The sequence below is a fragment of the Aulonocara sp. 'chitande type north' Nkhata Bay genome, linkage group LG4 (assembly GCF_057382095.1).
Source record: "Aulonocara sp. 'chitande type north' Nkhata Bay isolate Kocher_YH1m ecotype deep benthic linkage group LG4, A_spYH_male_GT1.1, whole genome shotgun sequence".
Classification (NCBI taxonomy): domain Eukaryota; kingdom Metazoa; phylum Chordata; class Actinopteri; order Cichliformes; family Cichlidae; genus Aulonocara; species Aulonocara sp. 'chitande type north' Nkhata Bay.
The window spans coordinates 35,414,214-35,441,110 of NC_141347.1; the positions used below are offsets into that span (position 1 = coordinate 35,414,214).

The window sequence follows — 26,897 nt, forward strand, 5'->3', positions numbered from 1 at the left end:
TGGATTTGCACGCCTAGCACTGGGCGTTGCTGAGTTTCACTAACCTTAGCTCACTTGCCTGCTAACAACGTCATTAGCCATTAACCTGAAGCCACATCAGTTTTCATTTTGACCTCCTTGTAGCATTTGTGCTGGAGTCTGTGTTGTGCTGGGAGGCAGTCATTCGTTTAATTAGTGAGTAATGGACTCCATTTCTACCTCCCGGTAATTTATTGTTGCTCACTTTGGATTTTCACCGAAGCAAGAATGTTGGGAAAAGTCTCACTTTCCAAGTCAATCTGCTCAAACACTGGGAAAAGTTGCATGTAGCACTTTCAGAACAAATCTTAATGACCATGTTCAGTTTTGTGTATGACTTTGTCTCTGCTTCTGAACATCATTTGTTGCCAAATCTACCAGGACCTGCATGTGTTTGCAATGCTGGAGTTTGCCAGATGACTCCGCACTGGTGCCGAGTTTGTTACCAGATTTGTCTGCGCTGCCATCTTCTCTGTGAATCTGCAGCAATCCCTGTTCAAATGAGCGAGAGGGCAGATTAATGTCGTTGTTGTTTTCTGTTTGACGCTAGGATAGAATATTCTTCAAAGGTTTTAGCCAAAACTGTTGCAAACGAGACAGGGAGCCACACTACAATTTAGCAGACGTAGAACGTGCTCTGGATTGAAAGCTGGTGTTTCTGGACTTGACTAATTCTTCATGTTTTCATATTGCCAGAGTGAAACGGAAATATTTCACCGCTGCTGATCCTCTACACTGGCCACGGTGTGTACTCTGGTCCAATGACAGCTGGGAGGGAGAGAGGGAAAAATGGATGGATGTTTAAAATGTTTTAAAGTAGCACCTGTTTACATTTGGGTTTCTGGTCCAACTCTCAGAAAGGTCATGCTTCTCTGGGAGTAAACTAACTGCAGCTGCTTGTACCTGTGAAACTGTGAAAGTCTGTTTGCCATTCATTTACTACACTGTGGCACGAAAAACAGCATTTAAAAATCAATCTGACGTGTCAGTGTTTGTGGTACACTGGGACCAACCGGTCCAACGCAACATTCACTCCTTATTTGTGAGGCTGATTAAAGGAGGGTGAGTCAGAAGGGCCAATCAGTGGAGCTGAACAGGTCACGGCTTCTTTAAATAAGTGAGGCTGAAATGTTTAATTTCTGATCTTTATTATGTATTCAGCTTGCTCGTGAATGCTCATTTCCCCACAACATCCAATTAAAATTAGCTCCCTGGTAATAAAGCGGGGGTGGAATTGCTTTCATTGCATTAGATGTATAATTGTGCTCTCTACATCCCCAGTGACAAAAAAATCAATTTCCTCTAAACTGTCCAGGAACTAAAACTCTGCTCTCTGCGCCGGGACCAGACGCTCAAATCGCAACATGTCAAAACAGCACATACAGTTAGAGGATTGAGGACAAGTGTATTAAGAGTGGAGACTGAGATAGACGGGGTTACGCACTTCTGTCCTCACAAATGCATGAGGGGCTTATTTTCTCAATATTATACAATTATTTTTATGTAGTTTTGTGGCTCGGCTAAACAGATTTCCAGGATCCTCTGGAGTTTATTTATGTGGCTGTTCCCCCAAATCCATGTTTATTTCTGTGCCTCGCTGCTGTAACAAATCAGAACCACAGAAGCCATCTGGAGTTTGGTGCAGGGATTTTTCACTGCTTCGCATTAATCCACTCCCTTCCTCTCTCTGTACCTTCAGGTGGGCACCTATGAAATGGGGATCCTGCAGATGAGATACCCCGTCTGGCCGCGGTTTGGCAGCTACTTAGAGCCCGTGTCAGATTACAGGCACCTCACAGTGGCCACACTGGAGGAGCGGCCCTTTGTCATTGTGGAGGCAGTGGACCCCGTGACTGGTACCTGTGTTAGCAACACCGTGCCCTGCCGACGACAGTCCAATAAGACCGAGACGTAAGTGAAGTGGCTCCAAAGATTCCTATTAAATCTTTCATTTTTCCTGCTGACGAGACAGATGTTGCATTTTCAGTGCTATCCTAATTAACGCTCACAGGGTGGAGTTAAAAGCTGAAAATCAGATGAATAGCATCACATATCATAAGTTGATTAATTACACATTTCACATTCAGTTGTTTTGCAAGCCAATTACTCCAAACACTACAGGGTGTAACCACTGGGACAGGAGGCTAATGTAGCAGATGGGGAATGGAGTTTGTAATAAGAATATCGCTGACCAACAGAGTACGAGTTCGGACAACAGCTTGCAGAGCGCATTAAGCTAACAGCCAAGTTTAACCTTGGCCTTATGGCAAAGTTACATGTGAAATACATTTTAATTAGCTGAAGTCAATTTGTACTTTAGTCGTCACCCCGTCGACTGGGGTCTGTGCAGAGAACAATATCATACTTTACAGATTTTTTTATTTATCTTCCCGATTTTATTTTTTATACAATTGGCTTCCTTCTAACGATGCCACAGACAGCACTGTGCAAAAGATTTATGCAGGTGAGGAAAAAATGCTGTAAACAAAGTGTTAATCATTTATTTTCATCAATCAACAAAATGCAGCGAATGAACAAAAGAGAAATGTTTGCTGTGACCACCCTTTGCCTTCTTCTAGGTACACTTGCACACAGTTTTTGAAGGAACTCGGCTGGTAGCTTGTTCCAGACATCTTGGAGAACTAACCACAGATCTTCTGTGGATGTCATGTAATCCTGACACACTCGATGATGTTGAGATCAGGGCTCTGTGGGGGCCGTACCATCACTTTCAGTACTACTTGTTCTTCTTTATGCTGTAGATAGTTCTTAATGACTTTGGCTGTACGGTCGGGGTCGTTGTCCTGCTGCAGAAAACATTTGGGGCCAATAAACGATCATTTACACTTCTGAAAACTTTCTTTGTCTACAGCATTTTTTCACACCAGCCTAAAAACTTTGCACAGTGCTGTATATTAAATGTTTTCTGTTTCTTTATGGGCAATTCCACCTACAATTTTGGGCAACTTTGATTCTTACAGTAAATTATTCTACTCCATGTATGTTAAATATGTTGGCAGGATGAAGGTGAAAACGTCTAAAATAAAGTCCAAGACAAGGTTTATATTTTCATTCCCTTGTACAGATTTGAGCTCGTTAACTTTGATCTTGTGTAGAAGTCATCGGTGACTCCACATGTTTATTACTAGAAAGAGATAAATGGACCGGTTCTTACATGAGGGTTTCAACTCAAAGCGCTAACATGCTTTTTAAACATGCTGTTGGTTTGTTATCAATTTGCTAGGCAGCTGCTGTTGTGTCTTTATCTTCAGGTGCCATTTGGTCTCCCTGAATATACGGCAAGAGCTGGTCAGGTCATTTCAACATGTGTTGATCATCTCAGCCACACACACGTCTTATGTGAACCCACTTTACCGCACAGTCCCACATGCACACTCACATGTTAACGTGCCCATTTTAATTGATTCTGTGACTAACTTGAGAGTGCCATTAGGTGTGAGATTAAGAGACTCTTCCTCTGCCATTAGCGCATGCATGACTTCTTATCACTCAATGGTGAGATGCTCATTAGGCTGCTTGGCCAGAGTGCAATATCCCGGAGATCACTCTGTGACCCAATCAGGGAAATGTACGCGCTGCATGGAGGGGTATCAATTAGATGGGACGATTAGGCCATGTCATCAATCCCGAACACCTAGAGACTGATATTGGTGTTCATTAGTGGGGGGGGAGAAGCACAGGCTATTATCCATTACTGACAATGGCGTTAACGACATGAAGGGGATGGAAGATGAAGATCACGTCCCTTCAGTGTTATGAAGCGCTGGAGTGCTTAATCGCTCATGCTGACCAAATCATCCTGCCAGTACAGAAAGAGCGTAATTCCTCTTGTCAAACAATGAAACGTTTTCACAGAGCCGAACAAAAATCCAAGGAAAAAGAAGACGGAGGCAAAGAGGGGTCCAACGAAGCATCCGGCACCAATGAAGGGTGACTAGATGGACTGTGATGGATCCTTGAGTACAGACACACTGAGGACTTCATCTATAGGTTTTATTTATCATTCATTTAGTCTGAATTGTCAGAGACTGGTGAGAGTGGCCACCTGAGTGATGTCTTCAGATTGCCTGTTCTGCCAATTCAAAAGTAATCCCTTTGCAACACTAACAAAAGACAGAGCAAAGCAGCATGCGCTTATATTCATGGAGTATTTGGAAAGGGAATGGCAACAATGTAGCCATCATTGTGACGTGTGATGTGTCTTTGATCCATCACAGCTGATTTAAATGGCTAAATGACCTCTTCAACGTGTCTTGAAGTTCTCCAGAGGCCTGGTAATGAACTAATCATTTGATTTAGGTGAGATCTAAAACCTGCAGGACACTGGCCCTTGAGGCCTGGAGTTCATCATCCCTGACCTAAACTATCAGATGTCCACTTCAGCTACAAAACTATGCAGGAATATATTTATACGTGGAAAGGATTTATTTGGAATAAATAAGTCTAGAGTTAGACTGATCTGAGATTTTACCGCCTAGCCAAGAAGAATAAATCCATAATGCAATTAAACATCGAGGCTGCAGAGCAGAGCGAGGACTACAGTCAGCACCTGCAGTCTGAGATTGTGGAGGAGAGCTGCTTCTCCACAGATATCCTCAGCTGATTGCATTGTTCGGTCCTCTCTGACACACATGTATTTACGTGTGTATAATCTCTAACCCCTCAAACAGAAAATCTACATCTGTGTAAAATACTGACCAACTGGAGTTAACTTATTTTCATACACTTCTCTGTATGAGAAAACACTTTTAGAACTTGCAGGTTACACACATTTTAATATGCATTCCCGATAGTGGTCGGCCAATTTCCCCCTCAGCCTCTTGAAAGCACCATCTTTCTTTATCTGAATCTCGACAACAGTTCCAAATTCCCCTTCAGCACTAAACATGATTGCAACTCAGACCCATGTCAGTGCTTTCTAAATGAGAAGCCACTGGTCATGCAGATTCTCCGTTTCAATCCCTCAACCCCTGGGCCATGCACGCAGCTTGCCAAGCAGACCATCTGTGTGATTCACTCACGCGTCCTCAGAGAGGCCTGACAAACAGACACCGGCGTTTGTCAGGACTTGGCAAAAGCAGCTCGCAGCAGTTACCACGAGCTCTTCCTTTTGAGTCGCGCACGTTCTCCTGTCGGATCAGAAAAATCTCGCTTCCTCGCTGTCTTTGAACAGCAGGGAGCTGGTTCTACCTCAAAGCACTCTGGCAAAGACTAATTCAGAGTTAATGCCCTGGTGAAGGGTAGTATTGACCTGAGAAGATAATGTCATCACACATTAGCTGCATTCGATGGGAGTTAGATGATAAGATGATTTCATTAAAGCTGAGACTGAGTGCAGCAGCAGATGTGCTCCCGGAGCCTGAGAGCCAAACGATCTATACGCAGTACTAGAAAGTTGCACTAAGTAAATTTACACATTGATGGTCTCAGAGGATAGTGTAGTCTCAGCACTCCCTCATATATACAGTGTGTTTACCAGCTCACTGCTCAGTCACAGTAGGAGTCCTTGTCATGAACAGAGCTGCCCCATGAGGTTGTTGAGATGTCTTACTGAAAGGTAAAAACCCCCAAAGACCACCAGGAAACCTGACCTGCTTCCTTAATCCTCCACCTTCATTAAAAAAGCTCCAAAAACTCCAAATTTAGGATATTAAATGACAATCACGTTTGTTTTTCTACAACTTAATGAACTCTAAAAAGCGGAAGGCTTGTTTCATCGCTGCATCTCAATACGTGATTTTCTGTTTGTTTCCTTTTGTGGCCCACGAGTCCATAAAGCACCTTTATCTATTCAGTGATATAAAACAGATTAGAGCTCGCTCACTCCACAGGGAACCCCAACCATAATCGAATTTTTGGGGAGGGTAATGCAGGTGTATTCATAAAGTGAAAGGCTATTTCAAAGTACTGTCCAATAAGCCTAAAAGACATTTCAGTAAAGGCAAAATAACTTGAGGTACAGACGTAAAGGAATTAAAAATAAGAGTGAAGAAGAAACTTGTCAGATGAGAGGTAAAAGGTCCAGTCGCTTTCTTTCCAAGCTCCTTAAAAGTACAAGCGTTTTTTCAAAGTTTGCTTTGCTGCTTCTGCACCTTCAGCAGGTGATAAACTGTATCAAACTATACTCTGTTATTTATTTATGTGTCGACTGCTGTGATGCAATTTCCCAACTTCTGGGATATATCAATTATGTCTTATTGTTGTCTTCAGATTACTATCATCATTATTATGGCGATCGTGGCTCAAGAGTTGGGCGTTCGCCTTGTAATCGGAAGGTTGCTGGTTCGAGCCCCGGCTCGGACAGTCTCCGTCGTTGTGGCCTTGGGCAAGACACTTCACCCGTTGCCTACTGGTGGTGGTCAGAGGGCCCGGTGGCACCAGTGTCCGGCAGCCTCGCCTCTGTCAGTGCGCCCCAGGGTGGCTGTGGCTACAATGTAGCTGCCATCACCTGTGTGTGAATGTGTGGATGACTGGATATGTAAAGCGCTTTGGGGTCCTTAGGGACTAGTAAAGCGCTATATAAATACAGGCCATTTACCATTTATTCTCTTTATTAAAGGTTCATAAGGTGGCTATTAACCAATCAGTGCTTCAAAAACAGATTTTTTGGGCGGGACACGGGAAAATAAAGATGTTAGAAGAGGATCGATGTGCACTTAGTGAGGCTTCCTGACTCAGCTGCAGCTGTCCGACTTCCATGTTGGAAGTGTTACAGTTCCAGCGGAATGGTCAGCAAATCCATGTGTACAAATGACAGGCAGCCTGGTTCATGAATGGGTGTATCAGGCTGTTTAAAGATCACCTACACCTAAAACCGCTGTGTTTCATCATCCCCCAAAATCAATTTCAGCTGGAAAACTGCTGCCGTGTTTCTCCTCTCTCTATCTTTACTATTAGTTTCCACCAATCCCCACTGATCCCCCTACAGAAAAAAAGACATTTACATTTTAATGTAAAAAATTACATTAAAAATGCAGAAAACAACAATAATCTGCACTTAAAATCTTCCACTATTAATCTGGAAATTTAAACAACAACTATACAATAATTGTGCACCGGTGTTTTCCATAGATGCGGATTCTGTTAATTCTGCTGCCAGGTGGAGTCAAAGACAGTGACACTGTCACAGGATGTGCTCACCAGGATGCCAATGAGACAGGAAGTGCCGGGCTAACTGGTTAAACTTTTAAAAATATAAGTGAGGGGACAGTCCATTAGTAAACCGATTAAACCTCCACATATACTGTATGTAAAAGTCTGTGTGTGGGGAAAAACCGAGCATGGACATGTTTCTGTCTGTTCTTTCCTCTCCATTATCTCACTTCACAAATCCTCAGATATTTTGTCCTGTTTCCTCAAAAAGCAGATTCAGCATCACCAAAAGCTCTGCAAACTAATCTAATTTAGCCCAATATTTAAGAAAAAAAAATCACCTGGTGCAAATTTACAGCTCCTTTAAGAGGTGAAGACTTGAAGAGGTTCTCAATGAGAGTGATGAGTTTAATTTTCCCAAGAAGGGGATACGGATGGAAATGAACGTGCACACGGGGAAAAAAATGGCACATACTGTCACCATCCATAGAGCACCATCAAAACAATATTCCAAGAATGTCCACAAGGAATAAACTACCTCTGTCTCTCTCTCTCACACAGACACACACACACACGCAATGATTCCCAAAGACCCATTTTAATGCGACTGGCAGCTGATTTAAGGCCCAGCCCTGAACCCTGGCAGCTGGTGAGACGAGGGATGTTGGGAGCGCTGTGTTTACTCGGGGTGTACTGTGGCAGCCTCGTTTCCCTCTAAAGTGTTTGTTTGTTTCTGTTTGTCGTGGCTCTGCTCCTCCTCGCAGCCTCGCCTTTTCGTCTCATTGACTCCCCGTCCTGATGTGTGGGTGCAGAGTCCATTAGACTGAAGGTCTGGGGGAGGTTAGGGGTGATGTGTCATTAGTGCTCTCTGCATTGCACCCATGGCTCACTACTTTGCAGCCACATTATCTCACACTGCCCACCTCATGCACCATACGGGATTGCTCACTGAAGGAAATAATCATTTGATGGTAGAACGCCACATTCTCCAACACCAAATAACACAAAATGGATCAAGTTTGTCGGAAATTATCTCCCATACGGCCAGTTTCACTCAGAACAATTAGAAACAGATCCTACCCACACAACTGTGACTCAATTGTTGGCAACTTTTTCACAAATGCCTCTTTTTCAGAAGCACTATCAAACACGCACAATAATAAAGGATCCAGGAAAATCCTGTTAGCGAGCACAGCGGCATCAGCAAACCCTTCAACATTCATTCGTCTTAGTTTGACTTCATCTTTTTCTTCTAATATCCTCGCACCACTAGTTTAGCAAGCACTTGGTTTTTGAGTTTTTACATCAATAAGGGCACAACAAAGGCAGGCAGATTTACACCCACAAAACAGAAAAATGTGGACGAAACAGGTCGTCAGGAGAGATCCGGATTGGGAATTTAGACGACTGGATTACAAAACTGTTGAGTGGAAAACGACTTCACCAGTTGGGGTCATTTTATGTAGCTTATTTAGCAGCAGTTAGTCTAGGTAAATAATAAAATTAGCAACACAAGTTACGTGTTATTTTCTTCTGAATAAGTGGGAGAAAATGGATGGATGGATGCAAACAGTGCTGGCATGATCAGGCCTCCAAGCGTCCAGTGAAACTGAAGATAACAGGTCATGTGGATGGGTAATAACCAGTTTGCAGTTTTGTCACTAACAGAGATGGGTGTAAACTGATGACTTACTTCAAGAAATAAGTAATGTAAGGAATTACTATTGCAAAAACAGCGATTAGATTATTGTTACTTCCCCGTAAGCACGCTGCGTTACGGCGCTATAAACCGTCGTGGTTTTGTTTGTGAGAGTGTCTCATGACAATGACGTAAGCGCTGCACACGTCTGTGGCAGCGGCAGACGTGTGCAGATCAACATGGATAACATCTAGTGCAGGGGAGAGTACGACCAGGCAGCGTTTAAAGCGTGGACGTATTTATATTTATTTAAAATATATTTAAAAGTGACGAAAACATTAGCGTGCGCTGTTCACTCTGCGTTGGAAGAAACTTCTTTCTACAGCAAAAAATTAAACTTCAAATCTGAGCACCGAGCGCGCTGCCACGGGAGTGTGACATTCACAGGGACACCCCCGGATCCTCCCACTGACATGACCGCTGTGGGCAAACCTCCACCCGCCCCACTCCTGCTGAACAGGTGACAACAGATTTAAGAGCGACAGGACTCAGAGCTGCTGAATCTTTGATTTTATTTATTTTTTGCTGTGTTTTACTTGCATCTATTTGAAAGAGTGTAAACACAAAACATTATTTTATTTTATATACTGGAATATGTAGGAAATAGGTTTAAATGTTAAACACATTTCTTCCAGTCACAGACTGTTGCATTTAATTTAATTTTTGCTTGATGCAATGTGCATAAAGATAAAAGATTAAAACCAATCATTTAAAAAGAGGCTTTCCATTTGATTCAGTTTTATGTGATGGATTATGCATAAAATAGCATTGGGCTGAAAGGTTTATTGCTTTATTACGTTTTCAGGTTGTGCATCATGTTTTTGAAAAGTAACTAAGTAACTAATTACTTTTGGAAATAAGTAATCAGTAAACAGGTATACTTTTTTGGAGAAGTAATCAGTAACTAATTATTTTTTTCAAGTAACTTGACCAACACTGGTCACCGACACCACCACTGCACTGTATCCTGATCCTTTACGTGTCATTTCACCATTTTCAGTGTAGATTCAGAACGTTTGATTTGATTTGTGTCTTAAACAGGAACATAATCTGCTTTAAAGTCGAGATTCTTGATAATTAATCTTCAAACGCAGCTTAAACTTCTGAATACAAATCACTAAAAATGTACAAATTTAAATAAGCGCCACACATTATGTTTTAACTGTCAGGATCAGACTGCACAATGTTTCTGTGTCTGAGTAACTTTCTCTGAGGCTGGACTTGGACAGGACAAAACCTACCTGTGAGTGATAGACAGTGACCGCTACGGAGAAAATCAAAAGTCATTAAATTAATAGCTTTATGTAAATAAAATCGCTCAGAAATAAGCCTTCATATTTACATTCTGATCCAAGTTCGCAGCACAGGGAGGGAGAGAGGAATGCAGACTCCAAATCTCCAAATCACAGCAAAGTGTTTTACAAGACGGGACTTTGTGTTCCCGTCCTTCTCCCTGGCTCACATCGCTGCTGTCATCTTCTTAGTGTGAAACTGAAGGGCATTTTCATCGCCACGTTCCTCATAATCCTGCTGATAAGCAGAAGGAGAATTGATTTCAAACCTTACGTCAGCCCATTTTACTTAGTATGCAAAGCCTGAAACTGTCCACTGGGCTTCTGCTGCCTGCTCTGTCTGAAGATCAGCAGAATATTTAAGAAGGCATGCTGTGTCTGTTTTGTGGCCCAGACAGCTGGGTTTGTGCTCGCTACTACACCGGTATATTTCATTAAAACTGTAGCAGAGACAATCAGCCCGGGTCAGAGGACAAACTGTTGTATGCATGAGTCTGAAGAAGATATGGCTGCAAGGAACAATATAGCATTTTTAATGCAGCATTAAAAGCTTTGCAGCGGTAGTTGAATAATAAAAGATGAAACGATTGGCGAGAAACGTGGCCGCCTGCCAGCCTTAATGCTACGTTTTATATGCTGTTCTAACACAGAAAGAGGCAGTCGTTACGCTGTTAGAGCAGCACTGTGTGACAAACGCATTAAAGTTTATCTTCATTATCGAAGTGACTGAGCCTAAGAGTGGCAGGGATTTTCACAAGGCATTTAAACAGAAACTAATACACAGTTCATTCCAACCAGTTTGTTTTACTGGTGAACTTGAAAGACTGACTGATGGAACCACAGGCAACGGCCCTCCTCACCATAAACCTTACCAACGTATCGCCATATCCTTAGCATCCCATCCCACAAAAACGCCATCATTCAGCCCAGATAATCCTCCAATGAGTGTCTGCTATTGTTTGTGTGTCATTAACTATGTCTGTATGTATTGTTTTGTTCCACCCAGCTGTTCATCCATCTGTTGGGACCAAGACATCATGTGCACGCCTGTAGAGTGGCTCACAATTTCCCTCCAACATCCACCGCAGCTTTGACGATGAAGTGATGGCTGTTCATTACCTCTTCATCCCACTCCAGTCAATCATTCCTCATTTCTCAAATCATTTGTAAAAAATGACCTGACTATGTGTTGGGTCTACAAAACAGGAAGAAGAAGAAAACTTCCAGTTTTAGATAGTTTGTTTCTGCAGTTTCTCAAAGAAAACATGTTAAAAAAAAAAATTCAGTATCCCAGCGTTCCGATCTCTTTTTCCTTTCTCGTTCCCTTTCAGTATCGTAGGCCACACTGAGCCATACACAAAGCTGTGCTGTAAAGGTTTCTGCATAGACATCCTGAAGAAACTGTCCCGCACCATAAAGTTCTCCTACGACCTCTACCTGGTCACCAACGGCAAGCACGGCAAGCTGGTTCGAGGAATCTGGAACGGGATGATCGGAGAGGTATGAGCAAAAGCAGCTAGTTTAGTTTTGTTTCAAGATACAAAATCTTTTTTTCCCCCTCTTTTATAAAAAAACAAGAAACAAAATCTACATCATAAAAATCCAGGTCTGAATGTTTCAGAAACTGAAACTTGATCTACTGGGATTTTTAAACAAAACCATCTTTAGGGTTTACAGAGAGTAAACTATCCCACAGGACTGGAGTTATACGAGATGAGGCCTGACTGCTTGATAGGAAGGTAACAGGAACTCAAATAACTACTCATTACAACCACGGTGTGTAGAAAAGCCTTCCTAAAGGCCATGCTGCCCACCTGCCGGGCAGGGTGACAACAATATCCATAAAAAACACTGAAATTATCCAACCAGGTTGTTCCGCACAACCAATTCAGGGTCACAGTAAGCCAAGGTGAGAGGCAGGGTACACCCTGGACAGGCCACCAGTCTATCGCAAGGACATGCACAGAGACAGACAACCACTCAAATTTGCATTCGCATCTACGTCTAGCAATTAACCAACATGCATGTCCTCAGACTGTGGATGTCAGAGTACCCGGAGTGAACCAACGCAGGCATAAAGAGAGCTTGATAAAAGTCACCCAGAAAACACGTCTGAAACTGAAAGCACAGTGAAACTAGAAGTCGGATTGTTCGTTTTGATGCTGAGTGTCAGGCAACAATAAATAAGAATAAAAACCCTCAAGAAGACAAAAGTCTGGTCTCTGATTGAAAATGTGTATGACAAGGTCGACTGGGTCAACACAAAAAGGAGGCGCAAGTGTCCTTGTGAATGATGTACTTTCAGATTCCTCTGACCGGCCCTTCTCCTGAGTTGTTGCAGGATACAACATTAGTAGGACCCCCCCACACACACACACACACCCTTTTTTATCAAAAACAGGAAGGCTATTGTGCTCAATGAGGCATCGACCTCCGCAGGAGAGCTAATGGCTTGCATGAGTGTCTGGACTGTAAATCTACCGGCTCTCCATCAGCATGATAAACAGTGGTGTTATATAGAAACAAAAAAAGGAGGGTTGCAAAGTCACAGTGGAATTTGAACTGCACTGCTGTGGTTCAAACATCAGAAAAAAATAGCATCAGCGTTTTTCAGCCAGACCATCCAGAGCCTGCAGTCTTCAGTCACTTGTTCCATTTCCAGCTTCTAACATTTGGTAAGTGTGACTTTATGTAATAGGTATTATACTATATGCTCCAATACATTATGATGGATTAGAGACGGATTAGATGGCAAATCATGTGTTACAATGCACTGGAGGAAAAAAAGGGCAGGATAACACTGGCAGTTGCTTTTGAGCTGCGTCCATCTGGCTGCTAGCTGAGCTCTGGAAGAAGCAGGAAGTATATCACCCTCAGGGGCAGAGGCCCAGTGTGTCGACTTCACTGATAAATGAGATTTATCTCAAACATCAGCAGAGGATGTCCTGTATTATGTAGCTACAAAGACTTTGATTTATGATCACATCATACAAACATCTGCTATCTGTTTGTACCTACATCCAACCCCAACCACCCAAAAAAAATCCAATAAAAAACATAAAATCGAGACTCTTCTTCTGCCACAGGTGTTCTACAAACGGGCCGACATGGCCATCGGTTCACTGACCATAAATGAAGAGCGCTCAGAGATTATTGACTTCTCGGTGCCGTTTGTGGAGACAGGGATCAGCGTGATGGTGGCTCGGAGTAATGGGACGGTCTCTCCTTCTGCTTTTTTAGGTGAGGAATGTTTCCTAGAAGCATTTTAACTAACATCAAAGCATCACTGTGCAAAAGGCCGGAAAACACGCGAAAATAAAGAAACTCATATCTCGACCTTTTTAGGCTGACATGCAATATGTGAGGCATCACAACCGCTTTCATTTAAAGTCACTTTATCGTTATATAAAAATGCAAAAATAAAACATTACAAGGTTTTGGTTTCTCAGTCAGGAGCTGCTGCAGTTTCACAGGAAACCTTTTGAAACTTTTCTACCCATTTTATTGATGTTTGCAATAATTACCTTTGTACTGGGTAAAATGATTTCACTCGGCTGGGGATATTTCAAGTCTCTTTGAAGTGGGGCCGTGCGAGGTTTGGATCCACGGTCAGTGGACCTGTGGCAGATGGCAGCACCACCAACCGACACACTGTAGTAATGTTATTAGTCACAGCTTCACTGAAGAAAAGCGTAAAGTAACAGAACTTCATATGATATCAATAAAGTATACCATCTATGTGTTTTGCAAATATTGACACATTACGAATTATCAGTTTATTGTAGTGTGACCTCGTGGTCTACAGACGTAAAGTACCTGAACATCTATAAAACACTCATATTTGCATATATCTGCAAACATGTGCACTCGATTGGCTGTGCTCTCTGTCCCCGCAGAACCCTACAGTCCAGCCGTGTGGGTGATGATGTTCGTCATGTGTCTCACAGTTGTGGCCATCACAGTCTTTGTCTTTGAATACTGCAGTCCAGTTGGGTATAACCGCAGCCTGGTCAGTGCCAAAGGTGAGTCTCCTAACCCGGTCCAGTCCATCAGCGCCTCAGCCCTCGAACAATTAACCAAACAGAAACTTCATGCAAGTATTACAAGGACACAGATACCTGCTAATTGGGGCTAAAGATCTATTAAAACAGTGCAATTTTCCTCCAATTTCCTCCAAGACTTTGACCCGACACTCGTTGCGAGGCAGCTTGTTTTACGCTGCGTGTTGTGTACCTCAAGTCGAGTGTTTTGACCGATGCACAAAACATTATATTGATAGAGATACGTTGTAATGGCCGCTATGATCTTCGTGGGTCTTCGTTAGATGGTGCCTTGCAGGAAAAAGCCTGTTCTAACGTTTGAGTCTAAGGTTTATTTTGAGCACCTGACGGTTCTTTTTACTTCTCATCAATGAACTCTCTCCACACTCTTTTACGTGATTATTGTGTATGTAGCAGAGGAGGTTTGATGTGTCTGAGGTGGATTGGTTTGCTGCATAATTTGCATACTTTTCATAACCGAACCACGTCCCTGCCACAGTGGTAGCCCCTCGTTCAGGAATGAGCTACTCAATCTGTTTTGGCCGGTCCTTCTGTGGTGGCTACTGCAAACCGTCATCTAAAGCAATGAAAAGATATTGCAGTAATTGGTGTGTTTTGCCATTAAATATAATTAAAAGGTTTTGTAAACTCATGAGATGAATAATGATTTAATCCGGCTAAAAGCCTCAGACTCTTAGTTGTCAAGGACTCATTCCTTCTTTAAGGTGAATGTTTGCCAGAGGATAGAAAAAAAATCATCTTTTGTTTAAATTCAATGATATATTGGTAGCAACATTTACCAAATACTGTGTTGGGTACCGTAATGAGCTTTTCTCTAATGGAAAATTAACCTGCATTTAGGGCTCAGTGAGGGTCATTTTGGACTTTGGTTATTTGTATCCATGAAAATCTTCTTAAAATCTTTGCACCCACAAAACCATTTTACATTTTTATTTTTTCTGAATTCGCAAACATTCTCGGAAAGTTTAAAGTGGAATTTAATCCATGCAGAAAATATTGATCAAGATATACATTTTCCATTTTAAACTAGCAAACAAACTTTTTTCCAGTATGCAGCAGCAAAATACCATTTTAATGTAATTTTAAAAACTGATTTAAAACATGGCAGACCTGACTTGTTAAAGGTTTCATATCCAATCCTGTTTACAGTGGCCACGTTGGATCGATGCCTGGTAGATTGAGACGCTGCAGTTTAATTTCAGAGCCATGTGGGTCTATGAAGTATTCTATAATGGATGAAGGACATATGGGTTAAACCCATTTAATCTTTATTACAGCAGTCTTTATTTTTATATATTCTATAAAGTACGACATATATGACGTCACAAAGGTAACAATATAAACAATAAAACAATAACAATAAATAATAAAACACCAATCATGTTCTTTTTGACATGTAACTTGAGATTTACCCAACTGGTGTCTTTGTGACCATCAGCACATTCAGTTACATATTATTGCTGCATAAGTCAGTTTGATTTAGACTGAAATACTACACCAATAACTCAAGACCAGTCAGTAATATTTGGGTAATAAAGAGTTAAATGAAAGCTGACATAGGCAAACTTGGACAACGTTCTTTTGTATATACTTATCTAATCAAATACCAGTTGCAGCCGGTGTGTTCTCAAATTGCAAAGAGTCACATCACAGATGGCGCAAACTGACTGACATAATCCACACACACATCTTCACCAGTCCATCTCAGAGTGACTGCAGTCGATCTAAATTGTACAGTAACTGTTTGGAGACTGGTTGCCTCCCACCAGCCAACCTGTGCAATCACCAAACTACTAGGCAACTACCAATTTTCAAGGATGTTGCCTTCCTATTTCTAGTTTACTGTGATTGAGCCATTAGGGGAAAAACTCAATTATCATCAGAAGTGAAAGTCTGAACCAGGGGTGCCCAATCCCGGTCCTCGAGAGCTACCGTCCTGCAGCTTTTAGATGCATCCCTACTCCAACACAGCTGAATCAAATGAATGGCTTGTTATCAGGCCTTTGCCAAACACGATGGCATGCTGAAGAGGTAATCAAACCATTTGATTCAGCTGTGTTGGAGTAGGGATGCATCTAAAAGCTGCAGGACGGTAGCTCTCGAGGACCGGGATTGGGCACCCCTGGTCTGAACAATAAGTATAACTATGTTTGTTCATCCCTAAAGTTTTCTCTATCACTAATATGTTACCAAAAAACACGTCAAGATATTAATTAACAAATAAATATTTTAAACGTGTTAGATTTCACAGATACTTGGGTCATCGTCTTGGCCGGTACTAAATGTCCCCTCTTTACTTCATCCTTTCTAGATCCCGGAGGTCCCACCTTTACCATCGGGAAGTCTGTGTGGCTGCTGTGGGGAATTGTCTTCAATAACTCTGTCCCTGTTGAGAATCCAAAGGGCACCACTAGCAAGATCATGGTCCTGGTCTGGGCTTTCTTTGCCGTCATCTTCCTGGCTTCCTACACAGCCAACCTGGCAGCCTTCATGATCCAGGAGCAGTACATCGACACAGTGTCCGGACTGAGTGACAAAAAGGTACAGACCTCTGTCATTGACCGTCCTGAGCGTGTTGCTGTGTTTAATGTACAGCTTAGGAAAGTGCTCTATTTTAGGAGTGCAAACAACATGTGGCAGAGCTATGAAGTGTAAACATCCAGAAATGCCAATGTCATAGCTGTGACTTTCCACTTTCCCTGCAAAACACTAAAGGGTTCACACAGTAAGTGGGGAAATTGAATTACACAGCCAGACTCTTTGGAAGGTGATGTCAACGGAAAGCCTGTGAAACATAATACACAAGTGGATTTTCTGGGTAGACGGCGATTATATTTTTCTGGTATTATCTTATGCATATTTGTCTGGCCCGGGGATGTGTTTTATAGGAATATTGACGAGGAAATCCATGTTAAACCATCAGCACAAAAAATGATTTGCAGACTTTTTGCTTGCAGGCAACTGAAGGGATTAAAGAGGCATTTGAGGAAAAGACCAAGCAGTCCGCCGCTCATTACGAGTCTAGCAAAGTCGTTTACAATTCCAGTTTCATCATACATTAACTCTGCAATGCAGCGAAGGAAACAGAATCAGTCTGACAGCGAGCCCATAGATTATTAAAGGGAATTCTGCCTGGCAGCATGGTGGGAAGTGAGCGCTCAACTGCTGTTGGTCCAGCTGTGCCGAACCCCTTAGGTTAAGTAAATGTAAATGAGGTACAAGAAGACACCACAGAACGTGACCTTGTATCAGAGGAGAGTGATAGAGACAAGCTCAGCTACTTTCAAGGCACTGCAGTGTTAAGGGAGATGATTACCTCGGTTGTCCAGAAAAGGCACTTCACTTACACAACAACTTTTTGCAAGTCGGAAGTTGGTAACACGTCGCTACCCCGAACTTCTTTTGGCACTAACCTTTAAAGTAGGGGTGTAATAATTCTCCATAACCACAGTTCATGCCATGCTTTTTCTTCAGAGTTGATGGTGAAAAATATTCATTATTCTGATGGCTTTCTGCAAAATCTTCATCCAGGTGGATTCAGGGAGGTTGGTCAGATACTCCTGATAAACATCAGAAATACTGTGTCGTTTATTTGTTCATTTTTGACTTTTGGATAATGTGCCAGATGTTCAGAAGTTCATGTCTGATGGCTTGAATTGTAAAGATCAACAGGTATCAGATCAGCACCTACTGACCAATCAGTTCTTGAGACAATAGCGTCACCCTGGAAGATCCCTGGGACCTCTGTGTGGACACCAGGAGGGTCTAAAGATTCTTATTTGCAGCTTTAGTCCTTTACATTTCTTCTGTTGGCTGCAAATAATTTCACAACAATTTTATTGTTTATGCTCCTTAATATAAAACCCTAAAGCAGGACGTCCATTTGTACCTGCGGACCTTATCAAATTTCCACGCTGTCTAAGCCAGGCATGTCCAACACATTTTACACCGTGAACTACATACGGCCCACTCCCCTGAAGCTCCCGTCTGTCAGTGTAAAGGAGTTCAACTACACTTGCAATTTCAACAGAACGTCTCAGTTTTTCTCCAAGGTAAATAAATGTTGCTTCAGTAAATGAAAGAAATCTATCAGCGTGACTCTTTGGGCTTAAACTGTAAGAAATAAATGTGTAAAATTACAGAAAAACATCGGTTAGCTCACAGCCTAGCACTGTTTTTTTTTTTTTGTTTTTTTACTGTAGATCCAAACGTTTTTATAGCAGATGGGAAATTTTCAGTCATTTAAATGTTTTTCTATTACTTAATTACTTCAGTGTACCAAGAATGACCATGTGGGAAGTCTTTATTAGTGAAAAAACCTCTAGTGGGCCAAAATGCTTTTCTGTTGCTGGGCAGATTCTGGCCCCTGGGTCGTATGTTTGACATCCTTGGGTGGATTTTGTTGATCATTCTGCAGATGAAAAAAATGAAAACTAAAAATCTTCCGCACATCTAAAATTTAATAAAATAAAATAATTAATTGGTGCCTTAATGACAGAGCGTTAATACTAGCATTAATAGTTCAGCCCTTTTCATCTTGGCTTCAGATAGGCGATACTACACTACTGCACACTGACTTTCAGTCACTCATACAGGCGGTTTTTCTGTAGCAGCTGTGTTGGTTTCAGTCTGTATAGTCAGTGTAGCCTCTTATTTTTAAGATAATATAGTTTCATGTTCCTTTGGGAAGTCTTATTTGTGGTCAGATGATGCCAATGACATCTATTTCATGAGAACATGATTGAAAGCCCTGGGTTGATTTATTGAGTTGATAACCACCTTTGTGTGACTGCTTACCCTGATTGCCAGTGTTGGAGTAAGTGAGGTGAAATGATATCCTGGGTATGTTGTACTTGCTTCGTACTACAGGGCCCCGACTGACCATTAATAACGCTGATCCTGGGCTGATGTCAGCAGCCTGTGCTGCAGCTGATGTGATTTCCTCCAGAAGTGTTAGCTTCTGCCATGCAGACTGCAGCAAATGTCATTTCTCTGTTTTCTCATATTATCTGTCACATTATCAGATTTTCACTGTAATATAATTAGACAGTCATAGTAGAATTTGAAAAAACAAATCACAATGATTATATTATTATGAATCCTAGAGAAAATTAAAAAACAGATAACGGGACTGGTTAAATTAATAACTTTTTTTGAGCAACGAGGTGATGAAATGCATAACTGTACAAACAAATATAATTTGTTTACATATCAATCTCTGTGCATTTTATCACAATATTGATATTTCATTTCTAAATATGAAGACGGGATACGTTACGGGCGGAGACTGCACTGGTGTTCCTCATAATGCCAACACTGTAACCTGTACTCTGCCACTTCGGTTGCTCTGACGACTTGTGTTTAATGTCAGTCTGTTCACGAGCACTCTGTCTTTCTGACATGCAGAAATTTTATACAAATTAACCGCATGTTCAGCTTGTAATCAGACACAATCAGCTCCAACAGAACAGCCTACAAGAGCCACATCTAGAAGCTAAACACCACAATACGGGAGCCACCAACCAGCATTGTGGGGCTTAGTTGTATTGTTTAGTTGTATTCAATTTAGAAAGACTTCCTTCAATGAAAAAACAAAACAAAACAAACAAACAAAAAAACCTTCGGCATGCTGTGAATTATTTTGTCTGAAAACAGACAATATTGGATCCAAAGATCAAGTTTTTTTTAATGGAAATTGTAATCATCACATTTCAGTTTTTCCTTGAGCCTTCTTGTTCTTATTTCTCTTTCACATGAGGAGAAGTGCTTCCTCATAAAACATCAGAGTGATTGAATAATCTATGTCTATATGCCATCGTCTCTCCTGAGACACTTATTCGATCAACGGCATTATTTTTGTCATTAAAAATTGTTATTCTACTTCCAGTTTCAAAAGCCGCAGGAGCAGTATCCTCCATTCCGCTTTGGTACCGTCCCAAATGGCAGCACAGAGCGCAACATAAGGAGTAACTATCCCGAGATGCATGCCCACATGGTCAAATACAACCAGAAGGGAGTGGAGGATGCCCTTAACAGCCTCAAAACAGGGTAAGTGTCTGCCAGGAATCGTAAAAAGTCTCCTCACAGCAGACGTGTGACTGAAAGAAGAGCCAGACAATTACACGATGTCCATTTGAGTAAAAATCCTTTTCTTTACCCTGCTAGGAAACTGGATGCTTTTATCTATGACGCTGCTGTGTTGAATTACATGGCTGGCAAAGATGAAGGCTGTAAGCTGGTGACAATTGGCAGTGGCAAAGTGTTTGCTACCACTGGTTATGGCATTGCACTCCAGAAGGATTCACGCTGGAAACGACCCATCGACCTGGCCCTGCTCCAGTTCCTGGCTGATGGTAAATTCTTCATTTAATAGATTGCTTTAATATTTGTATTTGCAGTATCCCCATAAAGCTGAATAAGAAAAAATTCTAATGATTGAAAGCAAAACCTATACTGTTGTAATAAAAGGGCCACACAATATTATTACAGTAAAATGTATCTGAATGAGAGAATGAAAGATCATAAAAGCAATAAAGAAACTTTCATGAGATAAGATCAAATGTGATTCATTAGGTCCTTAGGCAAATTATTGCAAAGCCTCGGGCAAAATCCCCATAACCTTTGGCAGAATATGCAGTAGGTAAACATTTGGATAATAAAGCACACTGGCAGACTTATCACTGCTCAGATCAGCAGCAAAGGCACACGATTTAGGCAGGAAGATTTTTATTCTAGAGGGAAGAAGAGGAAGACAACAGCTGTCGTAAACATAAAGATCTCACAGTTTTTGTGGAGGCAGTTTAGGAAGCAAACAAATGACTGAGCCAACACTGTTGGTGTTGCCAAAAAATGTTTTCAGATGATCCGGATGGTGGTTTATGTTTCTTTTGATTTGTAGCTTTATTTTTACTGATATCGCTGCTAACATGTTTGCTAGAGCCAGCGATGTGAAAGCTTTCTTTGCAATAATAGCCATAAGGCTGGGCGATGGTCTCCATCACTGGATCATCGTATCGTCCCCCTGAGAAATCACAAATAACCAATGGCATCGGTGCAGGACATACAGGGGCTGGGGGTTAAAGTTCACTTGTTAAGGTAGCACTTTCCACCCTCTGTAATGCATACTGTACTGATCGAACAAAACAAGCAGAGCACTACAGCTCCCGGTGACAGAGAAATACACACACCAGAGAGCACTTCCCCTATCCAACATTACGAGAGACGCTGCAGCTGCAGCAGTTGGAGAGAGTCATTTATACAGCACAAAAAAAAAAGCATGATTTAGACACTGTAATTAGTGAGAATAAGTTGAAAGTTATCATTTGATCAGTTGCCTGGATCTTTTTTGTAATTAATTAATTACTTAATTATTTAAGGTCGTTCTGAGTCCTCCAGTGTTTGGGAAAAATCTCACCTGGTTCTCCTCTAGTGTCCGCCATGACCTCTGCATACATACGTAGTATGTAGTAGAGGCTGTTAAGCTCTAATTTAAAAATGAAACCATCCTTGCGTTTTCTCTCATTTTGAGATGCACCAGTGCAGCCATTCCACACATGCACATTTATTCCAAAGGAAGCAGAAATACGTGCAAGGACTTGTGTGTGCATGCATGCGTGCACCAAGACAAGTCCAAGTCGCAGTTGTCAGTAACATGTGGAGAAATCGCATAACATAGCAAGACGGATATGTTGTCTGCATCTGCACAAACCTAAATGACTATAATAAAAGTGATCCTGAAATTGAAAAGGAGTGCTACCTTGGTCTTGTTTTCTGCTTAGTTCAATATGAACTTTGCATGAATTAAATTTACAGAGGTGCATTTCCTTCTTGCAGCCAGGTAAATGTTACCCATGCTCCCACCTGGTCTGTGGGGCTGCAGTTTGAGACCCCTTGTTTTAGACAAACAACCGCTGTCTGCCCAGGATTTTTCAATTTGCAAAAAAAAACAACTTTACTCCGTTTTATCTGGGGTACTGATTATCTGAAAGAATTTCATTATCCCATGTGAATGATGTTCAAAGGAGATTGGAGGGTGTTCTATTACTCCCTCAAAATACTGCTAGTGTTATGCAAATAGAGCTTAAGCCTGTATTCTCTGCTCCTCGCTCACAGGTGACACACAAAAGCTGCAGACCGTCTGGCTCACTGGCATCTGCCGTAATGAAAAGAAAGAAGTCATGAGCAGTAAGCTGGACATTGACAATATGGCGGGGGTCTTCTACATGCTGCTTGTTGCCATGGGCCTGAGCCTGCTGGTCTTTGCTTGGGAACATCTCCTCTACTGGAAACTACGACATTCAGTCCACAAATCAGAGCGCTTGGACTTCCTCCTAGCTATCAGCAGAGTAAGTACCCAAGTGGTTTATGTTACTTTCATCAGCCACGTAGCTTTAAGTGCATTCATGTGCTGTCAGTAAAATCTAAAAAACTATCTATAATAATAATAATAATAATAATAATAATAATAATAATAATAATAAGTTCCCAACAAGGAAAATTCACCCAAACAGATTCAGTGCTCATGTTTACGCAAACTAACGGCACAAAAATTCACAATTGTAAAAAAATGCTGTATCCTTTGTGAGGTCTCCTTCAAAGTAGAGCATTAAAAGACATCGGAAATCCAGTAGGTGAGTAACACAACCACAATAGTTCAAGGGTAGCAAAAGAAAGACTGTAAAATACAGTGAGCTTAAAGCAACGAAGGGACTTCAGGGATACTGGAATAAAGTGGCAGTCGTGCTGCTGGTGAAACTGAATCTAAATTGCCCCATTTAAAAAAAATAAACTTCATCTGTGTGTCTAGTGTAGTCAAAAATGAGATTAAGTATTCCAAAGAGATATGCAATGTGGATGTAAAATATAGCTGATGGGATAAAAGTGGAAAAACTAATATGGTAAGTGCACGATCAGCAAATCGCTCATTTATATTCCTGAGATGAATCTGTCCAAACAACATTTCAATCACAGCAACACGCACATAAACCATCAAAACAATAACGACTCTCCTTCTGCAGTTACAGCTTTCTGTCATTTTTTTCCACTTTACTAGGTCAGCATGTCAATAAAATCTCTCTTTTTTTTTTATCCCACTCAGTTGATGAAATTGCCGGTCATTCTGGTATCTAATGAAGTTTACACATATTAATATTAACTTTCCACCTCTCCGCAGGGCATCTACAGCTGCTTCAATGGGGTAGAGTCCGCTGACCACAACGGGAGCATACAGAGTCCAGACGTCACTTCTAACTATACACAAGCCAATATGCTAAAGATGCTTAAAACAGCCAAGGACATGGTGTCCTCTGCAAGAGTGGAGAACTCTTTGGATAATGCCACCAAAACAATAGAGAACTGGAGCAGGCGGGGGGCCGACAATGTGCGAGCTGCCCTGCCACCCAGAGTTACCACCACAGACATGACTCACGGACGCCTGCCCTACATCTCAAGCATCACAGACAACCATTCTCCGTACCCTCAGAGGGCCATTACACCCACCTTTCCCATTCATTATGGGGATTCTTCATCCCAAACCCTCCTGGATAAGCCCCGGGTGGTAACTCGACCAACCCCACTCCGGTACACGCTGCCCGCCCGCAGCAGTCAGCACATCTTAGAGAGGACTCTGCCCATCTCCAGTCTCAGCAGCCCTCACATCGCCATAAGGGATCCTTCTCCTGCCGGACCGTCAAACCCCCATCCCAGCAGCAGGCTGTATGTGGAGAACCAAGCCCGTCACCCCATCTCTCCTTTTGCCACTTACAGGGACTTCCAGATGCCAGATATCTACATGGAACACAGAGCACCCCTGAGGAGGAAGTTCAGCTACCCCCCTGACTGTGTGAGCCGCAGGAGGAGGTCCCATAGCTATGTGTTTGATGCTGCAGACCCGAGAGTAAGAGGTGATTACGATGGACCTCAAACCTGCCTCGCCGAGCTGAGAGCAAATCACCTCCTAAGTAACCACGCCTCCAATGCAGCTGCCATGCCTTGCACCGCAGGACACTACCCTAGTGGCAGCACCAGCTGCAACTCCTGCATGAAGTCCTACCTGGAACCCGACATGGACGACATACCACTCCTCGGAAAGGACAAGCTGAACCGCCGCGCCTCATTCCTCAAAGCCACATGGGGCAATGACAGGATCCATCAGGTAGATGAAACAAAGCCTTCGACATCCACATCTCCCCCGACCAGAGGAGACATGCCTGACCTGTTTCCACGGGTGGTAGTGGCTAACCCCAAACCCCACAAGCTATATGGCAGTCTGGGGCACAACCTGTCCTGCTACCCTTTGGCTGCTGAGCCAGCCTACTTGGACCCAGCCCACATGGGCTCCTACCCCTACAAGCAAAAGCTCAAGTACTCCGAGTCCACCCGGCTGCCCTCTTACAGGGAAGCCATTCTGCAGAACGCAGCCGCCCTGCGCCGTTCTTCCTCCACAGTGGTGCACAGACACTATTCCACCTACCTGAACTCGTACACAGACTTACCCGTGTACGTGGGGCCACTGGCTCAGGGACCGTCCCAGTTCTACAACAGTTCCAAGGACATGTGCCACTTGTTTCCCTGTACAAGCCACTGCCCAGACAATGCAGCAATGCTGCCTCGTATGAGTGACAGGCAGATGGTTTACCACAACAATATGTTTGGGGCCTACGATGGCACAGGAAACAGGGAAGACCCAGGCTCTGGGCCTAGAGACCGGAGGCAGGTGTTGGTTGCGCGAAGAGTCAACAGTCCCTATGTGCCAAAGCCCTGGGGTAGGGTTTCAAGCCTGGAGTCTGAGGTCTGAACCACCATCCTTAACAGTCCTCCATTAGGCTCTGTGACTGAGCCCCAAGGAATGCCTGGAGGTTCTCCCCTCAGCCTCTGGTTAAAGCAAAAATAAAACTCTACACCAACAGTGTATTTGAGAGCATTGACTCTCAATTATCAGTGCAATAATATCTTGGGCAGTGATATGTAAAAGGAGAAGACACTCAAAAACAAGTTACTGCTGGGACTTTATAAGCCAAACTGAAATACAAATTTTAAAAAAGGCAATGTTGAAAAGTATTTAATACATAAGAATTTAACCCGTTGATTGTTATTTAAACGATTTTTAAATGCTGTGTTGCTATGTGAACGAATACTGGGAGACAATATACTGTAGCCTCTCGATCTGATTACAACTTGTGATTTTCTGCTCTCATTTCCTACAAATTCACTTCAGTTTCCCACCATTTCGATTGAGTGATAAATTATCGATATAATTTTGTGATCAAACCACTGACATGTCTTCCGTAAATTTCTTAGTCCATGACCTTGGGCGCACCGTTGTTCTGAGACTTTCTGCTCCACTGGTCATTAATGTAATTTGACTGAGATTTTAAAAAGGGAAAACCATATAAAGTATCATGTATTTCCATTGTCACACTACCCTTTAATAAAGAACAAGGCCATCAAGGGTCTTTTGGGATCATCCTCTGTCCTCTTCATCTGTGTCCTCTCATATTCAAAGGACATATAAAGAAAGTGGTTCTCTCATTTAAACTTGAGTTGCATTATGCACACAGTCCATCAAATCATACAGAAAGAATAAATACAGTATAGTGGAACCATTTTTCAGTGAAGTAGCCTAGGGTCTGCTATTCCACAGATCACTTATAATCTACAGACATTTAAACAAGACTTGGTCAAATCAAACAAGCGGTTTTTCCTAAATGACCCTGAAGATCAGTACATATGGTAACTAATACAGAAAGACAAGCAAATTATTTCACCTGGGAAAAGAAAAGAGAGGGATGTTTATCCATTTACAACAACAAAATCTGTATTTTTATGTTGTCACTGAAAAGTCTGAATTCCCAAAGGAGCAACAGAGGGTTCAAAGAGTTGCAGAGCTTAAGAAATATCTTTCTGTAAGCCGAATCTCATATTTTCTAATGTTCAGTCAATGTTTTAGTAGATAAAACAACTGATTCACATTCACATATCAGTCAACATTGTTGTTATTATTGTTCAAATGATAAAATCCCTACAAAAAATATTGCTGTACAAGAGGTACAGCCCTGACAACTGCCCAAAGCAGAGTTAACTTCACTTCCATACCTGTCCTGACTTGATCTTAGATGTGTTTAAATATTAACTGCAGGCTCAAAAACCACAGCGTTTTGGTTTCAGCTACAGTAACATGTAAAAAGATGTAAAATGAGAAAGTTGCAAACAACAGAATATCCCTTCACACAGCTCACAGCATCCGTCTGGGTAACAAACCATAAGATCAACACTCATTCACACAACAGTCGTGTGCAAACAGCTCAGTCAGGGTGCTGCTGTTGTATCTGGCTGCCAATCTCTAAACACAGAGAGCTGCCCCTGCAGCCGCAGAGAAAGGCCGCACTCGAAATAAAATGAAAAGCAAAGGCAGTATAAAAATCAGAAGCACTGTAAGTAAGAGGGAAATGAGGCGTTTGAGCTGAGATGGTAAATATTACCACATTTTTAAAAAACGAGAGTAGGAATTTGTCTGCGGAGATGTCAATCCAAATAATCCATTGGTTGATTAGGACAGATCTATGTCTATGCTAACATTTAATGGGTTAATTCACCAATATTTAATCATAAGCTGCACATCTCCACAAACTGTCATGAAATTTGGCCTGGTAGCTTTTCCTGCGAACTGACACAACAAAAAATAACCCGACTGATGGCTCAAATAACCTGTGTTCA

The 26,897-nt window shown here is 42.1% G+C and overlaps 1 protein-coding gene and 1 long non-coding RNA gene across 4 annotated transcripts in view; one reads left to right on the forward strand and one right to left on the reverse strand.

The window, feature by feature from the left end:
• grin2ca (glutamate receptor, ionotropic, N-methyl D-aspartate 2Ca) overlaps nt 1–25,665 on the forward strand; it is a 77,115-nt gene extending 51,450 nt beyond the window's left edge. For both annotated transcript variants that reach the window (XM_086290146.1, XM_086290147.1), the window contains 9 exons: nt 1,718–1,929; nt 11,454–11,622; nt 13,209–13,362; nt 14,019–14,144; nt 16,495–16,724; nt 20,071–20,231; nt 20,349–20,536; nt 22,296–22,528; nt 23,356–25,665. In XM_086290146.1, coding sequence (XP_086146272.1) covers nt 1,718–1,929; nt 11,454–11,622; nt 13,209–13,362; nt 14,019–14,144; nt 16,495–16,724; nt 20,071–20,231; nt 20,349–20,536; nt 22,296–22,528; nt 23,356–24,978 — 3,096 coding nt within the window. In that variant the 3' untranslated portion in view covers nt 24,979–25,665. The remainder of the gene's footprint in view (nt 1–1,717; nt 1,930–11,453; nt 11,623–13,208; nt 13,363–14,018; nt 14,145–16,494; nt 16,725–20,070; nt 20,232–20,348; nt 20,537–22,295; nt 22,529–23,355) is intronic.
• LOC147333169 (uncharacterized) overlaps nt 13,548–26,897 on the reverse strand; it is a 54,006-nt gene continuing 40,656 nt past the window's right edge. For both annotated transcript variants that reach the window (XR_015128879.1, XR_015128878.1), the window contains 3 exons: nt 16,511–16,709; nt 15,294–15,409; nt 13,548–14,185 (listed from right to left, as the gene is read on the reverse strand). This is a non-coding gene — a long non-coding RNA (uncharacterized LOC147333169). The remainder of the gene's footprint in view (nt 14,186–15,293; nt 15,410–16,510; nt 16,710–26,897) is intronic.